Genomic DNA, 27,462 nt, shown 5'->3' with positions numbered 1-27,462 from the left:
CTCACAGCTGTACTAATATCCCCTTCAGAGCTGACACTGATGTCGGTGACAGACTCCTCTTTCTCTAGCTGTGACCCTTCTGTACTGTGTGTGTTTTCCCAGAGAGAGAAACAATCAGACTCTCAACTCATGTCTTAATATCCCACACTCTTTGTGAGTTTTTGCTCTCAACATTAGACTTCTTCAGCATGAATAACAGATTGTTCAACGAGCCCCTTGATTAATCAAACACCTCTGGCGGTCTTTTAAGTCTCTGTAATGCTTTCAGATCCTCACCCACATCATGCCATATAAACCTGATCTTAATGGCTCCTCTCCCCCATCAAGCCCTTATAACTCTCTCTGTCCAAGAGGAGGACAGCACTTAATCTTCAGCATTGTGTCTTGAAGAACATGGTCTTTTCAGAGCCTCATGCAGGAGCAGCGCTTCTCCTGACTGCTCGTTCACAGTGTTTGAAGATTTAAGCGTTACTGACATTCATCCCCTGCTAAAACCCTAAAGAGGTTTACAGGTAACTTAGGCAACATTGATTAGGTTATGCAACACTCAGTTCTGTGTTTCCACCCCACTGACTGTATGGAGAGCAGACCGTTGATTTAAATGTAGAGAAACGCAGAACCTGTAACGTGATTACACTCAAGAACCCTGAATAAAATAAGAGAATAAAAGTGAATCAAACAAAAGCACACAAACAGCTCTGCCCTCCTGCCCGGCTCATTCGTTTTTATCAAACAAAGCTTTCATTTTCTCAGATTAAGTTCGTGTTCAGAAAGAAATTACAAAGACTTAGACCGCATTGCGCAACAGAAAAGCAGCAGATTTTTATTTGTTGTTGGCTGTATTACGTTGCAGATATTCTCCTGTAACAACACTTCACAGTTTTCCACTAGGTGGCATGTTATGCACATAATGGTCATTTTAAAATGTATTGGACTGATCGAAGATTCTGTTTTAGTGCTTTTTTCATACAAAAACGGGCAGAAACACTGGTAGGCATTTGTTTAATTATTATGTACTGTATATAACAATATAAATTCCGAACAATAAAGGTAATATACATTTTATAAATTATATTTATTTATAATAAATGAACATTAAGGGTTATTAATACATTATTATATTAATTATAATTCTGTAGTTGTTATTATATGGTATAGTCGAAATTAATGATTAATATATATATATATATATATATATATATATATATATATATATAATGAAATTAATGTAAATACATTTTATAATAAAATTATAATTTATATATGTATAGTAATTGAATATTAATACACTAAATAATATGAATTAATTATAAATACTATAATTTTATTCGAGTTAAAATTGGACACACTAGACTTACTGAATTTGTTTCACATTTTTTACATATTTTGATGGAAAGGCATTTTCCTAAATTGTGCCTTTACAAAATGTATTTATTTTATTTTTTGTTATTTTGTTTTTAATAGATTATAAGGAATCTTATAAGGAAGGCAGCCATTAAGTGTCCAGAAACTTTAAAAAGCCTCTCATGATGCACATCACGAAGATTTGTTGTATTATTATGCTAAAATGTGGAAAACGGTCAGAATTAATAATAAGTATTGACTAGGAGTGCGCATACAGTCTATGCATTATCCTGCATACATGAACTGTGCGCTACTAATCATGAAATACAGGCTATGTTGAATCAGTGAACACTGCTGTCACGAGCTTTTGTGCTTCTGCTGATTGTCCAGTGGTCTTTATTTTCTGACAGTCTTAACGCCATGTTCTCTGATCCCTGTTGGGTTTATTCTAAGAAACTGACGGTGTTGCATGTAAACTGTTCAATTTGGCCCAGAGCTTCGCAACCCCACGACCCCACATCCATTCATAAACTCCACTCATTTAACTCTGATTGGTCGAGCTTCAAACTGGGAGGAGATAGGGTTAGATTAAAGTAAAATTAGCTTTACCGTGCAGTCATACATTTCGTATTTATCCTTGGAAAGGTTTTTATAACGCACACAGAGAATACGTTTATTAAGAGGACAGTTCATGATACTTGTACGCAATTTTCTGTGTTAAAAATAAGGAAGCATTTGGCGATTCACAGATAGACGCATTTACAGGTGGAGACACAAAATAAGCTGTCGGTGTGCTTTTCATCAATACACCCTGAAAGCTGTATAAGAGGGTCTGCACATCACTCTTAGATGGATTAGAAGGACAACATGACCAGGCACATTCAAACAGGAACCAAAGCGCACAATCCATGCAACTAGACCAACTTTTCTAAGGCGGCACGGAGCGCGTAAACCGCAAGAAAAAGGAGGAACAGCAATTTGCGCGGACAACAGCTACTTCTCAATTATAATTTATGTGACAATTGAAAGAGGAGTAAAGTGACTTGTGAAGTGTTTCTTGAAGATCCCTGAACTTCTGCGAGCTGAATTGAGCAAAGCGTTTTCCCATGAGGCTGGAAGGCGCCAGAATGGACTTAATCAAAAAAATATGGACGGCTCGGAAACTCATTCTCGTGGTCATGATTCCTTTATCCCTGCTGCCTCTGCCTCTCATCCATCCGTGCAGTGTAAGTAGATCTTCATCCATTTCTACAATCACATGAGCTCGTGCGCAGTGCGCGGTGTCCGTGCGCTTTTACGCGCTAATGCGCGTTGGGTATTTGCACTAAATTATACATTTAACATGCATTTTGTTTAAGCATTCAAACTTTTACGCGATATTTAGTTGATTTAGATTACTTTATTCCGCAGAACCCTTTTCATATATTTGCAGACGCATGGAAAATTTTGTCAGACTAAAAAATAATTCTGTTTTAAAGGCAGACAGACAGTCTAAACCAATGAATGCATCAAACATGAGATTATGGTCTCATGTGGGGTCCTTAGGGTTTCTCGAGGTGGCGCGGCGACCTCTCACCTGGTTGGTAGTTTTCCAGGTGCGCAATCAGACGTTCAGTGCCGTGATGGTTCAAGTCGTGTGCTGTTCTTTTGGTAATTGTTTGTTTGAAACAACGGCCGTTTTTACAGATGTTGTTTGTTTATGTAGCATGTGGAATCTTTGATTCAGTCCAAAATCATCAAAGCCTGCAGAGAGGCAATCTCTCATGACCTGCCATATTGAGTCCTACAAATATTAGCTTACTATTTGTTACTATTAGTATTACTATCGTTTTAGCGCATTTCATATGTCCTGCATTTGTATTGTCATTATTTTGCAAAATGGTTTTAGAGATTATGAGCATAAACCACTTTCAGATTTATCATTTTACAACTTTTAGATTTCAGGCATTGTTTACACGTTACATTTATGCGTTACCAGATTTTTTTGATTTTTTTTTTGTAGCGTGGTGTGACAATACAATTCAAGATTGTGTGTGTGTGTAATTATAGGTTCGGGTTGTGATGTCATATTAATTAAAATGTATAGGCCTATGCTTAAAATCATTTATCACAATTCATGCATGGCCATTTAAAATAAATTAGTAAGGCAGAAAATGGTTATAAATAGTGACAGGATCTAAGAAATACACTTTGTTTTATACATAGGCTAGATGTAATTAGATGTAACCTAAAATCTTGATGTCGAAGTAGCCGATTCTAATCAGACACAAAGTCAATATAGACAAACAGGGAAACAGCGCATAGATCAGGAAATATCATTATCTGTTGCCTTGACAGCTTTTTTTACAAAACATTTTTTTAAGATTAGATCACTCGCTCAGGTTTTGTGTGCTTATCTCTGTCTGATAGCACTTTTCATCAAGAGTCAGAAATAATGGCTTGATCAGTTCACAATAGTTCACTAATCCCATCTCACCCGCTGACTGAAAGCAATTATTCACACAAAGCAATTGTGTAATGAATGTAATGTGTTCTGCCACAAAACAACAAAAGTTGAAAAGATGGACTTTGTGTGTAATCCTGCGAATACACTATTCATGCTAATTAGAGGAAATTATCCGTTTTTTTATCATCTGTAAGTGCCTGACACATCAGTGCCCCATTAGACCTTTTACCAGAAATCAATTCAATCTGAATGGACTGATTTCTTGAGCAATGATGAGATTATAGCAGAACAAAAACAATGTGCCAATGTACGCTTAATCTGCTAGTGTGGCACATAACTGGAAGTCCTACTGCAGTGTTGGGAGCTAATCAGAAAGCAGAAAGTTGGGAGTTTATGAACAAAGGCACACGCTGAGTGATAATCGGCTTTGGCAGAAATGCTGAGGGACAGTAGAAAGGCCAAAAATGTGATGGTGTGATGTTTAGTGGCTAATGGAAACCAGAAGTTTGCTGGTCCGAGTCCCATAAGGTACAAGCCATGAACCATTGTGCCCGTGCTAAATTAATACTTACAAAAATGTGAACCATAGATTAATGATGGATGTTTTGAGATTGATGAAATGGTAACATAATAAGATCCCAGATAGGCAGGTGGAACTGGGGGAGGTGGAGGGTTTCAGAGGAGCTCTTATAGCGCGCTGCAGGACTAGCTTACAGCAAACACTGAACCAGACTATTTAATTGTTGAGTAAGCAGTCTGATTGGCTGCTGGATCAGTAGAGCCAATCAGCTTGTGCCATGCGGCAATGATGTGATTTTAAGTATCGTTCATTGTTAACAATGGAACCTTATTGTGAAGTGTTACAGATGAAATATAATGAAACAACACTAAATAGGCAAATCAGATGCACAGATATTGCTGATAAACAAAATAAAATAAACTTCAAAGATTTCTTGCTAAAAAAAGAAAGCCAGTAGACATGATCATTGGCTGATCATCACAAAATGGTCACATATCAGTGTCTTTCTAAGTCCTCATCATTAGCGTAATGTATTTATTGTGTCTGGAATGTGTGAGCGTGTATTAACTTTGTGTTGGCCTGTTATGAAACTGATTAATTATGAAATATATGAGTCACCTGACAAGTGCTCTGTCAGCTTAAGCTCTGCATGCAGACTTTACACAGACTCTGTATTTGACTAATTATTTGTTGTTCGGTGGAGCCACGTGAAATGCTTTGCACCCAGGTCCAAATATTTGGCAGAGAAAACCGGATTTGGATTTTTGGTCTGATTTGCATACTTACACACATGCTTTCCTGCTGTTTTGCTTGTAATTAAAGCATAATTTGGTTGGAGAACTGGTTTATTCCTGCATTTTAGGGGCGGCTGGTACGTGCAAATCCTCTCTCCTGTTTATATATGTAGATCTGTGCATGTAATCAGCTCTTTGTCATATTTAAAATCACTTGTCAACTGCATAAATATGATTGATTCCCACAAAATAGATCTTGCTATTTCATATTTGTTATATTAAATAGTCTGGTTCAGTGTTTGCTGTAAGCTAGTCCTGCAGCGCACTATCAGAGCTCCTCAGAAACCCTCCACCTCCCCCAGCTCCACCTGCCTAGATCTGCTATGGGATTTATGTATATTTATGCAACAGCAGCATATCTTACATGCTCACAGTCTGTGTATATTAGCAGTAACATGTCCATACTTGCTCTGCAGCAGCATCAGTGTAGCAGATCTAATCCGACAAGACCAAATACATTGACATTGCCAAAATTCCACCCAGAAGCAAATCAGTGTTTAGATCACATTACATATTCTTAATGATGATGTGATCCCTGTTTGGTCTCTTTTGCAGGAATCATCGTGTGCTTATGTCCTGATTGTGACAGCGGTATATTGGGTATCTGAAGCTGTGCCGCTGGGAGCCGCTGCACTGGTGCCAGCCTTCCTGTACCCGCTGTTTGGGGTCCTAAAATCCAGTGAGGTAGGATGTTTTTACTGGGCCCTCTCTCATATTCAGTATAGTATGTTTTGTACTGAATATTTAACATACTTAAATAGCAGGACTTTGCATTTCTTGCAGAGCTAGTTGATGTAATATACAACCCATTTTCTTGGGGAAATGCCTGACCTGGTTATATCCATCACATCTCTTATGACCATTTGAGCCTCTCTGTCACATTCTTAGAAAAAAGGTTCAATGGGGTTCTATATAGATCTCTAGGGTTCTTGACTCAACTCTTTATGCCACAAATGAAATGTCTTAAATAATTGCATAATACTTTCATGTTTAATGGGTTATATACATTTTTCCTGGTGATAAAGTATGTTTACGAGCTAAAATGTAATCAAAATTCAAATAAAAAATTCAAACAAAAGTAAGTAATTAAAACTAAATACATAAAAGGATCCCATGATGGAACACTTTAAATAGCTCTATAAATGAAGCGCCTGACAGAACTCTTGAAGGTTCTGTATCTTTTCTTCCAAGGGTGCAGGGTACAAGGCTTCTATAGGTGATGTTTTATGAGTGAAAAATGTCATAGTGTTTTTGTTTCATCAAGCACAAGAGTTTGACGGCTCTCAGAGTTGCTGATCATTCATTTGTGTTCCTCTTATCGTGTCCACAATAAACTGCCAAGAGATTATGTAAAACAAAATGCTGCATCATGTGACTAAATCCCATTGGCAAACTTGACAAAGCAACCTGTTATCTTAAATACTTGTAATCATGTTTGTTAATATTCCCCTTTTTTACGCAATCTTTTTCGTTCTCGTCTGCTGACTGCAAAGATTTCGGGTTGTCTGATGTTGGACTACTACCCTTCAAAAGTTTACACATAATTCATATTTTTAATACTTTCAAGAAATGTTTATTGAGCAGCAAATCAGCATATTAGAATGATTTCTGAAGGATCATGTGACACTGAAGACTGGCGTAATGATGCTGAAAATTCAGATTTGCTAGTAAAGGCTTTATATGGTGCGCATGGGTCAAAAATAAGTCAGAAGGGATGGCAGTAAAAGCTCAGTTTCCATAAACAACATTCACACCGAATCTTCTGTCATACTGAAAATGTATTCATTCTTGTAAGAAATATAATTAAAGAGGTTTGGTTATGCCCTTTACAAAGTCTTGATTTTGTTTTTGGGGTCTACTAGAATAATGTTAAAAAAACACCTTATTTTTCACATGTTAGGCATTATTGCAGCAACTCTCTTCTTAGTCTTGGAACTTATGTGATTGAAGCTGCAGGTCTCGAACTGTGGTTAGAGTCATAGTTTCTTGTTAGTATGACATATGGACTTAAATAGATCATGCTTTTTTGGCACAATAAGCAAGCTAACATTCAGTACATTCTATATCTTTTAAATATATATATATACGTACGTATATATAAAAACAACAGGAGCGTCCGGTTTCGGGAAACAGTCATGATCAGCTAGTCAGTTTCAACAACGATCCATACGATGCATTAAGTCTTACAAAAGGCGCAATGTGATCTGATTGGTTGGCTGGACCAGTGCGCTGTGATTGGTCAACCACTTTGAGTGTGTTTGGAGAAAATGTCCCGCCCCTTACCATAACAGTGAGTTTCAACACACTACTAACTAACTCAACCAGGCCTTGCACCTTTATTCTGCGTATGCCTTGAGCGGGAATTATTTAAATGAGGAATATTGTGACGTGCTCGTTTCCGGAAGAAAACTCAAGACTACGATGGAGGCGTTTCAGGGAGTTCAGAAACAGTGCGCACTGATACAGTGAAGAACTGCCATTGGAGGGACTTTGTGCTTTGGAACTTTGCAGACCTTTTTCATGCTCAAACAGCAATATTACACACGTGTTGAACATGTAAAAAAGCATAATAGGTCCTCTTTAAATCTCTCTCTCTCTGTGTGTGTGTGTGTGTGTACGCAGGTGGCCTCTGAATATTTTAAGGACACTACCCTGTTGCTTATGGGGGTCATATGTTTGGCCGCATCCATCGAGAAGTGGAACCTGCATAAACGCATCGCCCTCCGGATGGTCATGATCGCTGGGGCCAAACCTGGCATGTAAGTATTTGAGCACCTTTAACATGCACTTACTGTTAGAAACTGACTCTGTGACCTGCATATGTTCTCTACGCTCATTGTGTTGTAGGTTGGTGTTGGGGTTCATGTGCTGCACGGTTTTTCTCTCCATGTGGCTGAGCAACACGTCCACCACGGCCATGGTGATGCCGATCGCTGAAGCTGTTCTACAGCAACTGATCTGCACAGGGATCGCCGACACCATCGATGACTCGGCGACCGTAGATACACAGGACGAGGAGAGCGGTGAGACAAAGAGGCAATCTGAGAATACGTGCATGGTGGTTAAGCATGTATTATGGTTTTTATAACTTTTGACATATTTTTTTTTTAATTGAATTCTTCTGTTCTTTCACAGACAAAGAGGAAAACCAAAAATCAAGCAATAATCACCTTCAGCTGCTGGAATGCAAAGACAAGTAAGACAATATCTCGAAACTGTATTAAACTCCACCTGTATTAAACTTAAGCTTATTCTTTGTATTTTCTTTTTGATTGCAGTGAAAAACATGAAGTCTGTATGCTGAGTGAGGTAAGATTAAATCTGTTATTTTATCCAAAATGCTACTCAAGCGCGCCCATTAAAATGACCATCAAATTTGGAAAAATATGTCTGTCAGAAAGCAAAAAGAAAATAGGAAATAAAAGGGTGAATTTAGTGGGGTTATTTAAAACTATTGAGGAAAAAAACCTAATAAGTAAATAAATACCGTATTAATTTCACAATTTTTTGTAATTATAATTGATGTGAATGTGAACATGCCAGATTCACAGTCATTAAATGTAATGTATTTTAGCTATTTTTCTAAAAAGTTTTATTTCTAAATCACATTTGTTATTTTTTTAAATTTCAATGTTAAACAAGGTTTAAAGTATTAAATCACTCAAAAATTATTTTATATTCAAAGTAGCCTATATACATTGTCTCAATAAAGTCTTAACTCAGGATTATCTAGCATTGTTTTTGTTAACTTAAAATTAAGTTATTGATTAAGAATAGATTTTTGAAATGTGTTTTTTCGTACTGTAGGAGTTGAATGGTCTAACATTTAGGCCTGGTTTCGGCTATGCTAAAGAATCAAATGGATATCTGCCAGAGGTGAGACCTTCGCCTAGCTCACAATAACGGCAGGATCTGCTTCTTACATTTCTAAAATGATCCTAATTGTTCCTAAACAGGCTCCAATTAGCATTCCCGTGCCAAAGAAACCCAAAATCCGAAGGGATTCGCTGTACCCCACCAAGAGAGACCACATGATCTGCAAGTGCCTGACTCTGAGCATCACGTACGCCGCCACCATCGGCGGTCTCATCACCATTACCGGCACGTCCACCAACCTCATCTTTGCCGAACAATTCAACAAGTATGTTATCACTGTGCCCGATCCATTCGGAAAAAGGCACATTCACAAAACGTTGGGCACTGCTGGGATTTGTTTAAGCACCTAATTCAATCCGCTCAATCTCATTTCCTGCACATTGTAAAGACGCTAAGCAGAGAAAAATAACCCTTTCCTTGTGCAACATTTCTTGGGCAAAGGTGACTTTATATTCTAACCTGTTTTTTCCCCCAGGAAGTCTGTTGCTGATGTAAAAATATACAGTAATGGCCAAAAGTGATGTTCGGAAGGGATATGACCCTATAAGCTTGATTAAACCATCAAAATATGAGGAAAATATTTTAGATACGAGGAACAGAACACTATACTTTGTTAAGGTATTATTATATGACACAATTATTTGGCACAAAAAGGCAAACTACAGCTACAGGTTTTATTTAACTATGCAAAACAAAAAGCTCACAGGGATAAGCATACATTGACTACAGCATAATCAGTTATTAATATTTCATCGGTTCTTTCACGTGTGCACAATTTCTTTGTATGACTGCCTGGCCAAAAATGATGTCCTGACAATTTGTAATGTTTCATTGCATTATCACAAATAAAACAATTGACTCCAAGCACGACTAAAGGTAAAGATGTCGATTTTCCTATAGGCTGGACATCACTTTCGGCCACTACTGTAAATGAGAGTGAAAAGAGGGCCTTTAGCGGGTCAGTGGGGTTTGTATTGACGCTCTTTTCAGGCAAATTGCCATATTGACAGTAACTATCACAAGTTCTGATATAATCTGCGTTCACTGGAGAATTGTTATCGCTGACTTGACATTTTGTCAGAAATAATCAATGTAAAGTGCTAATTGGCCTAAAGTGGGGCAGCTAAATATCTTGCACCACATTGATTGGCTCTCAGTATCTTCTTGAGGATTTCAAATGCTGTGTAAACAGAACCTTGTCCTTTTCTTCCACATTGGAATGAAGACATTTGACCCCCGAACGCAGGGGAATTTTCTTTGGAAAAATGTGCACTCTGTTCTCAATAAGACTTACATTAGATGTATGTAGTGATAATATAATGATCATTTTAATTATATCAACACTGTTTGTTGCAATTAGCTATCACAACTTAAAATTTTGCGTTAGATTTTGACTTCAGATAACTCAAATATCCAAGTTGTCAGTTAATACAACTTCACATTGAAAGTTGACTAAACTTAAAATTTAAGGCAGCACGAACACTTTATGTTTAAACTACTTTTTTTTTTAATAGTAGTTATTATGTATTTGCAACACTAATCTTTGTTATAAAATGTCTTTTTCAGTCGTTACCCAGAAGCAAAGGTCATCAACTTTGGCACCTGGTTCATCTTCAGTTTGCCGATCGCTTTGATCATGCTGATACTCACCTGGATCTGGCTGCACTTTTTATTCCTGGGATGCAAGTAAGAATAGAAGAGAGACTTGTTTTATTATTATTTTGAAATTATTTTGTGAAACTTGCTGAACTCAGAAGCTGTTATCTCTTCACAGTTTCAGAGAGACTTGCTCTCTCAGCAAGAAACGCAAAACCAGGCGAGAGATCCTCTCCGAGAAACGCATTCATGAGGAGTACCAGAAACTCGGCCCCATTAGGTACACTGTCAAAAAAATATTTTTTCGGAAGAGTGTTTTACAAGAAAATACAATTTTGTTGTAATTATTTGTCAAATTTACTAGCAATTTCTGAGTGAAAATGGTTTAAAAGTAAATCCTACACCAATTTTTTTGTGTACTTTAGACAGACAGACAGATAGATAGATAGATAGATAGATAGATAGATAGATAGATAGATAGATATATAGATAGATAGATAGATAGATAGATAGATAGATAGATAGATAGATAGATAGATAGATAGATAGATAGATAGATAGATAGATAGATAGATAGATAGATAGATAGATAGATAGATAGATAGATAGATAGATAGATAGATAAAGGATCTAAACTTTTATAGATCTTCTGATTTCAAAAAGACTTGATATTGATGTTGTGACTAATAAACAGTTTTTTCTCCTGATCCACAGCTATCCTGAAGTCGTGACAGGCATCTTTTTTGTTCTGATGACCGTACTTTGGTTCACCAGGGAGCCAGGATTTGTCCCCGGCTGGACATCACTTTTTGAGAAGTATGAGGACATATACTGTCAAGAAATTGATTTCCATTTCTTTTTCTAGAAGAACCATTTTATTGCTTTGATGCTAACTAAAGCCTCTAAATTCACTAAGTGTCCTGTATTTCTCAGGAAGGGCTACAGGACTGATGCCACGGTGTCGGTGTTGCTCGGCTTCCTCCTCTTCCTCATCCCTGCTCGAAAGCCTTGGCCATCTGCATTCTCCAGCGAGAGCAAAGGTCAGATCCCACGCTGCCCTCAGCAGGAGCGCTCCACACTTGAATGTAGCCGCGAGTACTCGCTCAGCAAGCTGATGCTGTAATACACACCACCAGGGTCTAGTTGTACAACCAGTTCATTCAGCTTGAGGACATCAGAGCAAAGGTGAATGTTCTCGACGGCGCACCCTGTTGGCCGGGTTTGCTAAGTGCTCTTGTCCCTGTTATCTGTGCAGATGATGGTGATGATGATGACGATGAAGAGGAAGAGGACCCTCTGGCCCCGATGATCACATGGAAAGACTTCCAGAGACTGATGCCGTGGGAAATTGTTATTCTGGTTGGAGGAGGATATGCACTGGCTGCCGGATGCAAGGTGAGCGTGTCTGAAAGGCTGTATTTCAGGGGACTTTCTGAGTTTCTATACTGTAATGCAAAAAGAATATGATCAATACAAAAGAATGTGACAATGCAATGTTCTTTTATATTATATAATTATTATTTTATTATTATCATCAGTATTTTATTTTATATCATTTTTATAATTGAATTTTACGTCACTGTTTTATTACTGTATTCTTTAATGAAACATATACATTTTTTAAAGTTTTAAAATGTACTTTAATATTACATTATTTATGTTATTTTGTTGTAATATTACAGTATAATATGACCCCCAAAAATATATGTTTTTTATTTTATTACATTACGTTAAATTACATTGTAATATGAACAGTGTAAAACATTTCTTTGCAAGATTAACTAACACAGTTGCACTGGATAAAATTGTCAACTAAAAGTCCAAATAATCTTATATTAATAGGCTATATTTTAATCAACAATATATAATATGTTATATAAATTATTTTTATATTTAAGATTCCATGTTGATTTGGATAAAAGTGTCTCCTAAGAGTAAAAATACTAAGTACCAGCATTTCCCTTAAAATCACATCTAAAAATGAAGAATATTGTATTAAATCATAATTTTACACATTATAGTATTTTGTTAGAGAAGTGCTTTGTGACGACAGACAGAATCTTTTCTAGAAACAAACATGCCTTATACATTAACTCGACTTGTAAATGAACCATGCGACTTCTCTCGGGCAGGTGTCTGGGCTCTCCATGTGGATTGGTCGGCAGCTGGAGCCAATGAGTGGTCTTCCTCCCTGGGCAGTCACGCTGCTAGCGTGTCTACTCGTGTCCGCCGTCACTGAGTTCGCCAGCAACCCCGCCACGCTCACAGTGTTTCTGCCCATCCTCTCCGCCTTGGTCAGAACACGCCTAAAAGACCAGTCTCACACAAACAAATCAATCTGCATGAAAGCGTATTGTTTCACAGTGGTGTTCTGTCTCGAATGACCCTAATGAATGACCCTGTGTCTCCTGTCCCCTCACAGTCAGAGACACTGCAGATCAACCCTCTACACACACTCATCCCTGCCACCATGTGCGTGTCCTTCGGCGTCATGCTGCCTGTTGGAAACCCGCCGAACGCCATTGTGTTCAGTTATGGACACGTGCAGATCAGCGACATGGTATGAAACAACATTATCCTGTTATATCACCTCTGTTACGTCTCACAGCTGTGCCAGGAACGCGATGTCGAAAGGCCACTAATCATTTGTTTTTCATATAAGCCCGTCTATAAAGTGCCCACAAACTGAGGGCCATTCGGTGGAACAGGTGCCGTTTTCAAAGAGTGCATTTTAAACAATCTGTCAGACAAATACTGTGTTAAGTGTTGATAAGTTGAATTGTGCCATATAAAGCAAAGTTATTTAACATTTCAATATATTTTAGGATAAAATGATGGCTTCAGAAAAATAACAGGGCTGATGGTAAACAGGGATTGCAATTTTAGCATGACATTTTAAGATGGTCCCCTACTGATTAATATAGCAAATCTAAATAAGAATAAAAAGGGATAAAAAAGATGAGACAATAGCTTTAAAAATTCTTAACTGAAAATATATAAATGAATCATTTATATTATATATTATATAAAAATAAACAACTACAGCTACAGGCTTCATGGTCAGTTATTAATATTGTGTTGGTTCTCTCTTGTTTTTTTGTTGTTGCATGTGTTCATCATTTCTTTGAATTACAGCAGGTTCATTGCGTAATCATAAATAAAACAGTTGACTGCAAGCACAACTATGCGATTTGCTCACAAAATCTTTAACACATTTCTAATAATATTTGAATAAAGGATGATATCAATTTTCCTAAGCCGGGCGATACTTTTGGCCACTGAACCACAGAACACAAATAGCAACTATTTTGTAGAAAGAAACACCACTTACTAATACTATGGACATATAAATCAATTCAGTGTGGGAGGGACAACAAACGGCTCATTTACAGTATTATTGACTATTTGTTTTTGCCTAAATAAATGGGACAATGGGCATGTTCCCCTAATGGAAGCTCATATACTGACAAAAGTTGTTTTCTCCTTGTGATTCGCAGGTCAAGGCCGGGTTCGGAGTGAATCTGATTGGAGTTTTTGTGGTCATGTTGGCCATAATGACGTGGGGAGAGCCTCTCTTCCATCTGAGCGAGTTCCCCACCTGGGCGGTGATGCGTAACGTCACGGGCAGCTTGTAGCTGGAGGTGGGCGGCACAGGCGTGAGTGTTTGACACGTAGGGACTGAGGACACTGGATATACACTGAAGGAGGCATATAAATGTGATTAAGGCCTTATTTTTCCCCCCGTCCATGGAGTAAGAGAGTAGCCGTGACACCTCCGTCGGAGGATGCAGAACTGCTCACTGTGACTGAATGAACGGCACAAACGGGGGAAACTATTCTTACACTTCTATATCAATGTTGCCTTAAAGTATTAGGCGTAGATTAACATCTTTACAGCTGAATGCACAAGTTCATGTGCCTACAAAACACAATCAGCAATGCTTGTGTGTGCCACTGAATGTAACATGTCTGTATGCTTTATTTTCTGATGTCTAACAAATGTTGTGTTACATTTGCATTATTTACTTGAGAGGTTTGAGGGAGATTTTGCATCAGGCCTATTTGCAGTTGAAGTCGCTGCTGAAATCAAACATAGTATCTAAAATGCTCTTGCCAAAATGTTACATAGCTTATATGTGGTCAGGTTACAGAAGATTATTTCAAATCCTTTGTTATTCAATAAACCTCTGTGCTTTTTGAAGGTGGCCATTAAAGGTATAGTTCACCCAGAAATGAAGATTTTGTCATCATTTACTCACCCTCAAGCTGGTCTAAAATGTCGAAACTAAAAGAAGATATTTTGAAGAATTTTGGTAACCAAACAGCTTCTGGTCCCCATTGACTTCCATAGTATTTTTTTCTATGGAAGTCAATGGGGACCAGCAACTGTCTGCTTACCAACATTCTTCAAAATATATTTTGTGTTCAACAGAACAAAGAAATTCATACAGGTTTAATACGACTTGAGGGTGAGTAAATGATGAAAGAAGTTTAATTTTTGGGTGAACTATCCCTTTAACCGTTGTACATACAGGAAACAAACATTTTGTTATTGTCGGCCACCCATTGTTTGCTTAGTCACCAGCAAATCGTTGTAATATGTTCTGTGATCTCTGAAACATAATAAAACACTGTATTTTTGGTTCATTTATTTATTTTGCATCTCAGGCATTACATTGAAGCTCCGTACAGCACAGACTCATTGAGATAAATGATGATAAATAAGACAAAAACACAATGTTTTATATAGGCTAGGACTACTAAAACTTTTAGTGCATCACCACCATTGTCAGAGTCCAGTGTTATTATTCCCTCCGATGCGCACCATTGCTGGCTATAATTTTGATGCTCCTTCAGATGGTTCATAGCCCTCATTTTGTATTTTCTCCTTATACTTCAAGAAGTCCCTCCGTTTGACGAAATACTTCACCTGCCGTTGAATAACAACAATCAGTTCATGTACGTGCATTGTGAAAGTCAACAGAAGACACTTGCCCTTGTGAAAAAGAAGTGTGCTTAATTGTATTGAATGTGCACTTGTAGTGTACTTCAAATCCTAAAAGTAGATATTTCTAAAAACTGTAATAATATTAATGAAATAAAAGGTTACTTAAGTGTACTTAAAGAGTATATTTTCACAAGTGTTTCTTAAGACACTTAAGTATTTGTAATAATATCAAATGAAAAGTTTTACTTTAAATCATTGTTTTAATAATTTTTTGTTATGTTTTAAAGTACACTTACTTTAATGTGTTGACTAACATACTAAAGCACATGTACTTGATCATAATTTTAACCAGTGTGTCATTTGATATTACATATATTTTAACTTTAACTTCATAATTAGAATTGTTGACAGATGTACAGTCATTAATTACTCGCCTCATGTCATTCCAAATCCGTAAGACTTGTTCATCTTCGGAAAACAAATGAAGATCTTTTTGATGAAAACTGAGAGCTTTCTGTCTCTCCATTGACAGCTACGCAACTACCACTTAGACACATCAGAAACTTCATAAAGAGGTCATAAAACTAATCCATATGAATTAAGCGGTTTAGTCCAAATTTACTGAAGAGACTCGACTGCTTTATATGATGAAGAGATTGCATTTAGATGAACACATCAGTTGTGGTAAACAAGCTCAAGCATGTTCACTTGATGTTCAAGAACCAATGAGGTTCATTCTCGTGTTACGCAGCACGTTTGAGCTTCAGCAAGGACCAATAAGGTTTGTTCTCGTGCATCAAGCAGGTTCGTTTGAGCTTCTGTTTATGTTTGCTGATCAATGTTTATATGTGAATAAGAGCCTAAATTAAACCTGTTCATCATATAAAGCAATCGAGTCTCTTCAGAAAATTTGGACTAAACCGCTAAATTAATATGGATTAGTTTTACGTTATCTTTATGAACTTTTTGAAGCTTGAAAGTGGCAGTTGCGTATCTGTCAACGGAGGGACAGAAATCTCTGATTTCATTAAACGGGTTTGGAATGAAGGTAAGTAATTAATGACAGAATTTTCATTTTTGGGCAAACTAACTACTTCAAAAGTATTACATTTATACGTTTGCAATAAAGAATATAATCAAGTATATTGTTTCCGAAAAGGTATGCTACAGTGTGCACTTCTTTTTCACAAGCGTGGCTACATTGAGAGGGAAATATTAGTGTACTTATTACTAAATGCTGTATGCCATAACAATGCAATTGCCTTTATATGTACACGTGGTAGGCTATGTAAAAATAAAATGTTTTAGTTTCATTCAAAAAATCTCAACATTCGTGACAGCTGCTGCAATTCAAATTAAACGCAGGTGTCATAGAGATTGGTATGTTTCAGCACTCAGAACTATTGAATCAGTACTATGGACAGACCCACTGGGCAGGACACTTGTCTTCAAACTCCAGCTGGTGTTTCTCACAGGCAGATGAGCTGTCTCGGTGGGCATCTAGACACTTCCAGAGCTCATCTCTCGCGCTCCAGCAGGCCTTGCGTTCACTGGCGTTAGGAGCGCTCATCTCTCCTCAGTCATTCTGCAGGTTTGTCAACAACTTTTAACACTCTTATTGTTCAATATAAACGTTGCAAACAAATGTCATTAATATTGAGGACATGTTTAACCATCAGTGAACTGTCATACAGACAGTATGTTTTTACCAGAGAACACAAATGAGAGATAATTAGTCCAGGTCGGTAAAGAAAGAATAACCGCTTACCAAATACGATTCATCACTTCAAAAGCTTTCTGTAATTATTATTAACCTAATAAAAGTGTTAATCAGTCATATTCCGAAGTGCAGAGAGTCCCAAGGACGCGTTGAGGGAGTAATGCGACTCAACAACACTAAACATGTCGCCTTCTGATGACTCAAGCCAAGCCATTGCGTAAAATGTAGTTCTGTCAGTGACAGCTAGATGGTGCACTTAAAACATTTTAATCCCACTTCTAATGTATAAATGCATTTCCTCTTAACAGACATTTGCCCATAATGTTGGCCCTCATTACTGGCTCCAAAAAGTGATGCCACAATATGTTTTGCAGCAGTTAAAACTCAGAAACTGTCAAATAAAATTTAGCAAAAAGCTTCTGAGGCTTTTCAGTTTTTCATGTCTTCAATTCGATCCCATCCCATTCTGTCATAAATCAGCACTAAGAAAGAAAATCCTTTTTGCTGCTTTATTCAGAAGTTTCTCCCCATGCATGTTTTGAAGTCCTCGTGCTCCTGATCCCAGTGACTCATCGTGGCCATTAACAAACAGGAATTAATTGTGTGTGGGAATGCTATTGAAAGTGAGCTCTTTTGTAGGGACAGAGAGTGTCCATTGTTCAGTACTGAATGTTAAAGAGAAAGAAGAGCACAAACATTTGAGGCCTAAGATAAACTCTGAACGATTGAAAAAATAGTTCCCAACCCCCCTCCATAATTACTCATTAACAACAGACCTTAAGATCCCATTCAGAAAGATGAAAATGAAATGTGATCTGATCTGATTTGTGTGAAAGCCCATTTCAACCACATAAGAAAATAAATGATGCTTTCAAAAAAATCATAATTGACAAGTCTAAATCTAGACAGACTAAAATGCACGTTTGAGCTGTTTTAACGGAAAGCAACCTGCACTGATCTTAAAATATGTCAGAGCCATTGTTTTGTCTCAAGATGCACCAGTAATGTTTTTTTTTTTTTTTTTTTGATAAAGTACGTTTATTAAAGCTATAAATGTCCTAATTGAACTTATCCTGGCTTAATCTAAGCCCTGTCTGTGAAACCAGGCCAGTATCTCATAATTATGACTTAGTATGTCATAATTTCAACTTTTTATCTCATAATTTCAACTTAATATATTAAATGAAGATTTACCAAAGCTCTTTTCTTCTTCTTTTGTGTCAGAAATGGGCTTTCATATTTTTTTACAAGGACATGTTTGCGTGTTCCACTTTTTGTTAACTTTGAAGTGCTGATTCTTTCATCTCGGTCTGTGTTCTCGATTGTTAGTCGTGTGTGATTATGGGTCAGCGCTGGGCTGTTTGATTTCTTCTCTGTCTCTTTTCTCTCTCAGTTGCTAAGGAACTGAGATGTGGCATAAGTTGCTGTCATGCTTCCGAGTTTCAGCACCTATTAGCGATCAAAGTGATTTCAGTAATCTGCAGTGTTTTAATAGTTTTAATAAGCACACCATGGGGACCGTCGAACCAAATCGTCTAATTAGCATTCAATAAAGACCCAAGTCAGGACAGCGTAAAAGCATGATAAATGACTTGCAGCTTGCAATGAAAAACGCCGCAGCTCGCGAGGATCACAGCTGTAGATCTCATTACTTACTGTATTACATGTCAAAACATTCATTAATAACAGATTAATCCTTCACGCCACTGGCATGCCAACAAGAAAAAGCACATCAAATCCATTAACATAAGTGCATCTGTGCATCATTTGTGCTCCAAGGCAAACTAAAACCGCAAACTTCAAATGTTTACATGGAACACTGTGAAAGTTAAAAGTATAAATACTTTGGAAGTTCTGAGTGGTTTTGAGATTTGATAGATAGTCAAGCCAATATAATTATATAGACAAAACATTAAAAATATACACTGCTTGTTTTTTTGTTTTGTTTTTTCCATTTTTACCTTCACCTACTGTTCTCTAGAGTGTTCCTCAAATGTAATTACGAGTTATTCAACTGGTGTTGGAGCTTTTTTGTGTGTGTGTTTCTTTTCTTGTGCGATTAGAAGTCACACACCGCTGTCCTCTTTTCAGCATGTGTGCATGTGTGATTTTTCATCTCTCTGAAGGGGATAGAGAGACAGTGGTCTGTGTTCAGATGAAAAGCCCCCAGCGCTCTTCCTTTGGGCCCCTCTCTCTCTCTTGGACTCAAGGAGCCCTGATGTCACATTTCAGAGACTTATTTCAATGCCATGTTGTGTTGTGAAGGGATGGAGTGAGCTGTATGGCTTTCATCACACCCCAGGGATGCTCATCAACACACTGTTCCTGGAGAATAAACCTTCACAGGACTCACTAGTGTATATAGAGTGCAGGAATGGTGTTATTTGTCCAGTGTTTTCTGGTTTTATGTTCGTGCATTGGTTGGAAAAAGTGCACAAACCATTCATCTTATTAAGGAGAAAAGTGCTATTCCTGTCTAAGCAATCAGACTTTATGATTCTTGCCTTGTGGATGTTGAAACTTGTGAAAAATCCCATAGACCACAACACCCTATAGCAATCACCATAGTAACCACTTAGAAATGCCTTAGCAACCACCAAAACACCCCAGTGAACACACAGCAACCACAAAGCACCCTACTTAGTAATGCATATCAATCAATACACCCTAGGATCCACCAAGCAACTCCCTAAAAAGCATCCTGGCAACCATTTAGTAGTGCCTTAGTATCGGCCAAAACACCTTAGTAATGACAAAGCACCCTGGTGACCACATAGCAACACCCTAGCAACCTACTAAAGCATCCTGGTAGTCAGCTTGTGATGCCTTAGCAACCACTAATGCACCTCAGTAAACACACCACAACCACAAAGCACTCTCAAGCCCCTCAATATAGGTGACAACCACCTTTTAATGTCTTAGCAACCACAAAGCACCCTAGTAACCACTTATAAATGCCCTAGCAACCACAAAAACACCCTGATAACCACCAAGTAATGCCTTCGCAAACACGAATACAAACTAGTAACCACCTAGCAACCACCCTAGTGACCACCTAGCAATATTTAGAAACCACAAAATACACCCTAGTAACCACTTAGCAACCACCAAAAGCACCCTAGTAACCACCAAGACAAGTTGAAATGTAACAACAACATTCTAAATCTTGCCATTTTTCAGTGATTTTTATGGTTGTAAAATGCAAAACTGAGAAGTCTGATCATAATATGATATTGAACCCCCCGCAGATAAATAAGCAGGGGGATTTCGAACGCCCCCTGTAGTGAGATCTGCATTGATTTGCAGCGCGTGGCAGGGTGCCAGGAATATAGCTAGAGCAGCACAGCTGGTTGTCGATATTGTTGATATCAGTCTCCACATCCAACCGTGGACAAATCATCTGTGTGATCCAGCCAGTGCAACCGTACAGAGAAACGCAAAAACCCAACTAAGGCAGAAGAAGCCCGAGGTCACGTGATGCGAATGAGCGGCTCTTTCTCTCATAGCGGAGATGCTTATCTAGAGAAATTCAATCCTCATGTGTGAAGGGAGGACCCTGTGAGGTTGTTGTTACGCCACTTACGGCACCTTCAGTTGTAAACCGATCTGCCTCTTTCACTAAGCAGATCATGGATTCTAGACGCATCTGACAGAAACTAAAGATGCTATTGATTCAAAGTTGTCTGGGCGTTTCGAGTCAGTGGAACTAATCTGGACGTCGTGATTGGCTGAAATCTCAACACGCCTTCTTCCTCTTCACTTTTACGACCGACCGATACAATCCCCAGTGCCGTGTTTGCCTCAGTGTGACCCCTAACTCTCTCCTTCTTTCACACAGTCTCTCTTTTGGTGGCTTTTGTCCACCTCCCAGTGTATTATTGTCATCCAAACGTTCCCAATTAACAATGCTGCTCCTTTTTCTGAAAAGATGAGACCTGGATCTCCATCAGGGACAGGGCCACTGTTTTTCTTAAGACCCCTGAATGGCAGAGCATTGAAGAATAAAGGAGGTGCACTGTTTACCAGTCAAAAACAACGCAGCATTGTTGACATAATCGAAAACAATCTCTTTGTAATTGAAATGATTGCAAAGGTGCATATTTCGACCATCCCACGGGAAGCGTGTTTCTAGCACGTCATCAACAGGTTTTGTTGAGTCTAAACTGAGCGGTGTAGACGTGTACAATGCTCTTCTCTGAATGCTGAAGGAGCTGTATCAAGCTCGCCCTTATAAAAGCCGTCCAGCAAGTGAAGTAGGTGCCCTGAATAAATTATGCAAATTTTGCAGAAAGGATAACAACAGGGAGTGCAGAAACAGTGTGATTCTGTGAGATTTAGAACAGGCACAAGATGTAACCAAATGCTTTTCAGAGTGTAAGAATCAATCATTTTTGTGATACAGAGACAATGTAAGCCCTGAATCGAGCAATTGTGTGTAAATGTAAATGTATGTTGATCCATCCTTAGATTCTGAATTGGGTGCATTGAGGGCATTCTTGTTATACAGTTATTTTTATACTCTTTAATAAAAAAAAAATGAATGCATTAACTTTGATAATTTTGAAATTGCGAACACTGGAAACAGCAATGAATTGGTCAGCAAATTATCACAAATTTATTATGTTTTCTAAAAAACATTTAACTGGAGCATGGAGTATTTCTGCATAAATTACCAGTTTTATATTAGAGGTTAGTGCAGCACCTGGGGGGACATTGTAAAAATAGTAACATCTACTTAAACCAAAGTGCAATGAATTAAAAAGAATTCAATGTTCACTTTAAAAGAAAATTGATTGACTTTCAAAGTAGCCTAATATTGAATTAATATTTATATTAAGACATTAAATAGTAGGCCTACAGCATAACATGAATAACCCATTCCGTCTTGATTTTCTTTTGTTCAAAACAGTCCAAATATGTCAACAGGCAGCTTTCAGCATAAAAGTCCTTTCTAATCATTTATAATGTAATGCATGCACATACATAAACCAACAAACACATTGCATGTTGTTTAAATCGCATAAAGCTCTCTGCGCATTATAAAAGGTCGGTGAACTTTACATTTAATACAATGTTGCGTGTCACTAGCACTGTTTCTTGACCATGCACGTCCAGTTAGTCTTACCGTAAACCTTCGATTGATTATGCGCGAGACTGTCGAGGCTGTGGGCGGCGCGTAAACGCAGCGTCTCTCCTCTCGCGCGCTATGATCATACAGTGAATGAAGCTCTAGCGTGGGAAAGACGAACGGGATACGAGCAACGCTGACATGGATCCAGTGTAACATCACTGCAATAGCTGTTATTGCGTTATCAATAGACCAGCGTTCACTCTTCATTTAACTCGAGTCTGAAGATGATGCGTCTGATCACAGCCAAATCACATCTGTTCATCGCACAGCTGTGGCTCATCTGTCACACAGGTAACAAGTCAATACAGTCATCAATACGTGATGGATGCGTCCTCATAGATGTGTGTTTGGGCATGAATGCATTGATGCGTAAAGTTGCATGTATCCAAGAGCTTTAATTCCACAGGTTGTTGGTGCATTTATTAATTTATTATTGATTAATGGATTCTTTTTGATGAAAGTAGTCATTTCAGTCCTATAATATAAAAAGTATAGCAATAACTGTGTTCTGAAAACATTACGATGTGCTGTTGAGTGAACGGATTAAAGATTTATGCATCAGTTTTAGATGAGCTGAATTAATATGAATCATTTCAAATGTTTAGGCTGTGTGTGTGTGTGTGTATAACAAGGTTTTAATGGTTCATTTCTGTCGTACAGAACAATCCAATATCAGATTTTTGAAGATGCCAGAGTGTGTAAGAGTTTATTAATAAATATGAAGTGTGTAGGCTCATTGTGCAGGCTGTGAATTGCCTAATTGTTTTTATTTTTATTTTCTTCCAGTTAAATTAGATTTGTTTATGGATGCTGTGCTTAATATTTAGTTCAGTGTCAAGGACTTTTCGGCTGCAGGATAGATTTTGGCTCGTTGCTTTTGGCACACGATCACCAATATGATGGTCTTTTAATCTCTCTGTCTCTGTTCACCCTGCTGAATTAAATGTAATTTGACATGGTGGAGAAATATAAAGCAAAGTGTTTTTTTACAGCATGTGTCTTGAGCCATCTGCATATCTGATGCCCTCACACACACACACACACACACACACACACACACACACACACACACACACACACACTCACTTATTATGGTCTCCTTTCCTCAGAGTGGATCTCAGCGCTGTGACAATACACAATTGTCCTGCTATATCAGTCTAAAATGATGTAACTGCTGATTTTGCTGAAAAGCATTAGTTATTTCTTGTTCAGGAGTTACGCAGGCAGCTGTGCTGTCACTTTATGTGTGTCAGAGATTTGCAGAGTGCTGGCGCATGTTACACCCTGTTGTTGGATGTGATGGCAGGGGAAGCCCGTTTTGTGCAGCTTTTGTCTCAATGACGCTTATTCACCATTAATGCCAGCAGCAGGAAGAGAGAGGGAGAGGGAGAGAGAGGGAGAGAGATTCTGCCCACCAAACACATGATTGATCGATTCACACCAGGGTCACCCTGCCATGTCCAAACAAAATAACCACAGCATGCGCACTGGTCGGAAAAATGCAGTTTAGTTTCTCTTGATCAAATGACTGACAGTGAAAGATTGATTTTCATTGATTCACCCCCACAATCCAAAGGCATTTCATTACTAGACATTATCTGACAGTGACAGGCATTACCAATCAATTGTCACACTTTGTGACAACACAAACTGTTATATTTAATATAACATTTTATATTTGATTTTGTTCGCATTCATTATCAATCATAAAATGTGTGATCTGTAATATCTCATTGTTAGTTTGCACACGTTGAACCCATCTCCATTTCTTTTATATGTATAATGAGTTATTGGAGATGCTTCATAAAAAGCTACTGTTCAGACCTTCATGGACTTTGCTTTGGTGGTATTTGGCACCAGAAGCCTGAACTTTTCCAAGGTTACACGATACCAAAGAAGGTTCAGAGAGGACATATTTAATACCTGCACAGTACACATTTGTACATGATTTTTTTTTGTTCTGTTTCAATAGAGGATATTGTCTCCATCAATTGGTTCTCAACTGGTGGGTCATGACCATAAAATATATGCAAATTTTGTAAACACTTTATTTTATAGTGTCCCTGTCACACATGCACTATAGTAACTACAGTAAATGTATGCATAATTACTAGCAACTAACCCTATTCCTAACCCTAATCATGTAGTAAATACATGTAGATCACTAATATTACTCCGTACTTAAAAGGACTCCTTAAAATAAAGTGTAACCCAAATTTGAATTGTAAAATGTAACAACTTATGAAATCATGCATAGCTAGAATTGCAAAATAAATAGGCTTATCAGTGTTTAAAAGAAGCAGAAAACATTTTTGGTGTTAATGTCACATCCAATCCAATGGTATTTTAGAGAAATCTGTCTTTCATTTGGTAGAAGCTCATCAAATTTGACAGATGCTATCATGGACATGTTGAATGACATGCATAAAAGAAACATAAAAGAAAATACAACCCACAGGTTCACTCACAATGGACATAAATATGGTTTGCCAACCACAATATCTTTTATGAATTACTGGTGATGACTAGAGCATGAACCCGTTTAGAAAATGTAGGAGAAATTTAGGAGACATTTAGCAACTAATGTTCCTTTTCAGCCTATGTCATGTTAATCATTTTGCATATTGTTAAGCCTGTGGATTTCCTGAAGCCAAACCCGGTGAGAACGACTGCTCTGTATAACCTTTATCAATAAATAAATCCATGTCTAATCCACATTAATTATTGACGATATGGCCTATTTAAAACTCAGAAGTTGTTACCCTATTTAAGCATAAAAAAAAACCAACTCCACTGAGTTTTGTTTATTGGGACATGAAGGGATTGCTTGGTGTGTGTGATGTTAAGTTAAATCGTGTCCTTCTGATTTCTGCAACTTCTGTGAATCAACCTGAGGCTATGTTTACACGGAAACGATCTAAAGAGAAAACGCAAAAGTGGCGTTGCATTATCACTTTTTATTCTGCGTTTAGACGAGCGTTATGGTTGGGAAATCCGCGTGCATATGGTGACGCAAAAGTGTGTGAAATTCGATGTAGTATGCACTCCAGGCGGCTAGGTGGCAATGTGAAGCACTGCCACACAACAACACCAATATCTTAGAATATTTTGTACAACTGCTGAAAAGACTCTTGTATGTTTTCATAGATATAAACACGTATGTTTTTCAGAGCTGCTAGGGCAACTTGAAGGTCCGACGTATGGAAATAATCTGACATGTTGGTTGTTATAGAGAGCCTAAGTCCCTCCCCTTCCGGTCGACCGCCATGGGACCTTATTTCGGAAAAATATTGTATGGTAGTCAATGGCGAGAGACAACAAATATTTTGATCTCGTTTGAATTGTGCCCTGAATTACACATCTGATGTTTGTCAATTTAAAAGATACATTTTAAAGTCAAGAAAGTCGCAGTTTGATGTAAAACTGTTGAGGTATAAGACTTTGAAAATACGTAATTACAAAGACTACAAACCCAAAAGGCGCACATTTTCTCTCAATGAATGAAGCTAACTTTACTGAAGCTAACGTCTGTCATTTTTTCTATAGTCTTACGTTATAATCGTAACGTTACGCCGTCATGCCTGAGTGTTTTGTACAAGACTGCACACACACGAGCAACGGATCTCGCTCGTTGTTTCGCTTCCCGGGAGATGTAGTTCATTGAGCGATTTTCACATAAAACTAAATGTTACTCTTTTGTTTTATGACAAACTGCGACTTTCTTGACTTTCATAATTATCTTTTAAATTGACAAACATCATATGTGTAATTCAGGGCACAGTTCAGACGGAATAAAAAGATAAGTTGTCTCTCGCCATTGACTACCATATTTTTTCCGAAACAAGGTCCCATGAGCCGGAAGCGGAGGTTTTCCTGTACTGGCGCATGCATGTGACGTAAACGCGTAACTTACGCGACGAGAGCCACCGTGAGCAGATTTGCGTTTTTACCGTTTAGACGGAAACGCATTTTTAAGATTTCCACTCTGGAGGGTGGTTTCACTTTTTTTTGCGTTTTTAAGTCCCCAAAACGCCGTTGCCGTGTAAACGAAAGGCATATCCAATAAAATATTTTTACGTTTACACCCGGAAGCGTTCTTGTGTAAACGGGGCCTTAAACTCAAAGAGCAAACTGTGCATCAGTGTCGAGTGGGATAATGAGTGTCCCAGCGCAGGCTTGTGTCTGTGGGTGTCAACAGCTCTGCTGAGCACTAGAAGCAGCTCCAGTTCACTTCCAGCGCCCGTCTGTGTCTAACACAGCCTGGGGCAATATTGCTTGTACCGTTATGTCATCCTAAAAATGGAGACTTACATAATCAACAGAGGCGAGCTAGATATTAAATGCACATTGATTTAATCAACCTGAAATGTTTTGTGCTGAACCTGATGCCAACCGCTTAGGAAAGGACATTTTTATAGCACAAGTGCTTTGTTGATAGTCATATCAATGCTGTATCTCAATTATACCTGCATTTAAACAACATGCTAGCTGTTTGTTTTTGGCCTAAAACATTCCCCAGAGGAAAGCTATTCAGCGTTGGGGAAATACAATCTCCTCGCATTCGGGACAGGCACTGAGACGGCCAGCCGTCTTAATTTCACTTCATTTCCGTTGCATTTTCAGTGGTCGTATTGCTTTCCAATGTGTGCGATTAGATTAAAGTCGTCTGGATATTTACACGATCGCGGAGTATCGTTTTCCACCGACTGAGGTTGGTGTTTGTCCATGTGGAAGTGGAGTTAAAGAGCTTTAGATGTAAAATTAATTGCCTGCTCGTCTCATGTGGCACTGAAAAAAAAATGGACGTACCCTGAAATTTTTTTTTCACTCTTTAATTATTTGTGAACCTCATAGCAGTTTCAAAGAATCGGCATGAAACGCATTGAATTGAACATGTCTTTTTTGTGTGTGTGTGTGTGTGTTTTGTGTGTGTGTGTTTATGGTGTAATTTTCACTAAGAAGTTGCTAGTAAATTTCACAAATTATTCCAAAGAAACATTTAATTAAACTTGAATTTTTGAAGTAGAAAGACGTACTGTAATAATCTGTTTTATTTACTATTTTACCGTGTATGAGACCATCTTCTG

The 27,462-nt window shown here is 38.0% G+C and overlaps 3 protein-coding genes across 6 annotated transcripts in view; 2 read left to right on the top strand and 1 right to left on the bottom strand.

Moving 5' to 3' along the window:
- Positions 1 to 2,119: 2,119 nt before the first annotated feature.
- On the top strand, positions 2,120 to 14,829 carry slc13a4 (solute carrier family 13 member 4). Its single transcript, XM_056245195.1, has 16 exons — positions 2,120 to 2,570; positions 5,660 to 5,788; positions 7,727 to 7,863; positions 7,952 to 8,127; positions 8,240 to 8,300; positions 8,383 to 8,413; positions 8,912 to 8,980; positions 9,061 to 9,245; positions 10,547 to 10,666; positions 10,755 to 10,856; positions 11,291 to 11,392; positions 11,510 to 11,616; positions 11,832 to 11,971; positions 12,709 to 12,870; positions 12,999 to 13,136; positions 14,074 to 14,829. Exons 1-16 carry the CDS (start codon positions 2,451 to 2,453, stop codon positions 14,209 to 14,211), a joined length of 1,917 nt encoding a protein of 638 aa, XP_056101170.1. The 5' UTR covers positions 2,120 to 2,450; the 3' UTR covers positions 14,212 to 14,829.
- A 539-nt stretch (positions 14,830 to 15,368) lies between these two features.
- LOC130080117 (cytochrome c oxidase assembly factor 6 homolog) lies at positions 15,369 to 17,439 on the bottom strand. Its single transcript, XM_056245411.1, has 3 exons — positions 17,293 to 17,439; positions 16,951 to 17,109; positions 15,369 to 15,506 (listed from the first exon to the last, which is right to left on the bottom strand). Exons 2-3 carry the CDS (start codon positions 17,092 to 17,094, stop codon positions 15,411 to 15,413), a joined length of 240 nt encoding a protein of 79 aa, XP_056101386.1. The 5' UTR covers positions 17,095 to 17,109; positions 17,293 to 17,439; the 3' UTR covers positions 15,369 to 15,410.
- A 4,990-nt stretch (positions 17,440 to 22,429) lies between these two features.
- ptprz1b (protein tyrosine phosphatase receptor type Z1b) overlaps positions 22,430 to 27,462 on the top strand; it is a 38,175-nt gene continuing 33,142 nt past the window's right edge. For 2 of the 4 annotated variants that reach the window (XM_056245191.1, XM_056245190.1), the window contains exon 1: positions 22,434 to 22,666. In XM_056245191.1, the coding sequence (XP_056101166.1) occupies positions 22,600 to 22,666 (67 nt within the window). In that variant the 5' untranslated portion in view covers positions 22,434 to 22,599. Of the gene's footprint in view, positions 22,667 to 27,462 lie in introns of all 4 variants that reach the window. The other 2 variants (XM_056245189.1, XM_056245188.1) reach the window with 2 other exon arrangements.

This window comes from Rhinichthys klamathensis, unplaced genomic scaffold (genome assembly GCF_029890125.1).
Source record: "Rhinichthys klamathensis goyatoka isolate OS25496 unplaced genomic scaffold, OSU_Roscu_1.1 h1tg000029l_1, whole genome shotgun sequence".
Lineage (NCBI taxonomy): Eukaryota > Metazoa > Chordata > Actinopteri > Cypriniformes > Leuciscidae > Rhinichthys > Rhinichthys klamathensis.
This window is presented reverse-complemented; position numbering and strand designations above follow the sequence as displayed.

Coding starts and splice junctions, on each gene's coding strand:
- slc13a4 (XM_056245195.1), top strand. CDS start 2,451: ATGAGGCTGGAAGGCGCCAGAATGGACTTAATCAAAAAAATATGGACG. Junction 9,246..10,546: donor TTTGCCGAACAATTCAACAA/GTATGTTATCAC, acceptor TGTCTTTTTCAG/TCGTTACCCAGAAGCAAAGG. Junction 11,617..11,831: donor ATTCTCCAGCGAGAGCAAAG/GTCAGATCCCAC, acceptor TTATCTGTGCAG/ATGATGGTGATGATGATGAC.
- LOC130080117 (XM_056245411.1), bottom strand. CDS start 17,094: ATGAGCGCTCCTAACGCCAGTGAACGCAAGGCCTGCTGGAGCGCGAGA. Junction 15,507..16,950: donor ACAAGTGTCCTGCCCAGTGG/GTCTGTCCATAG, acceptor ATTCAACGGCAG/GTGAAGTATTTCGTCAAACG.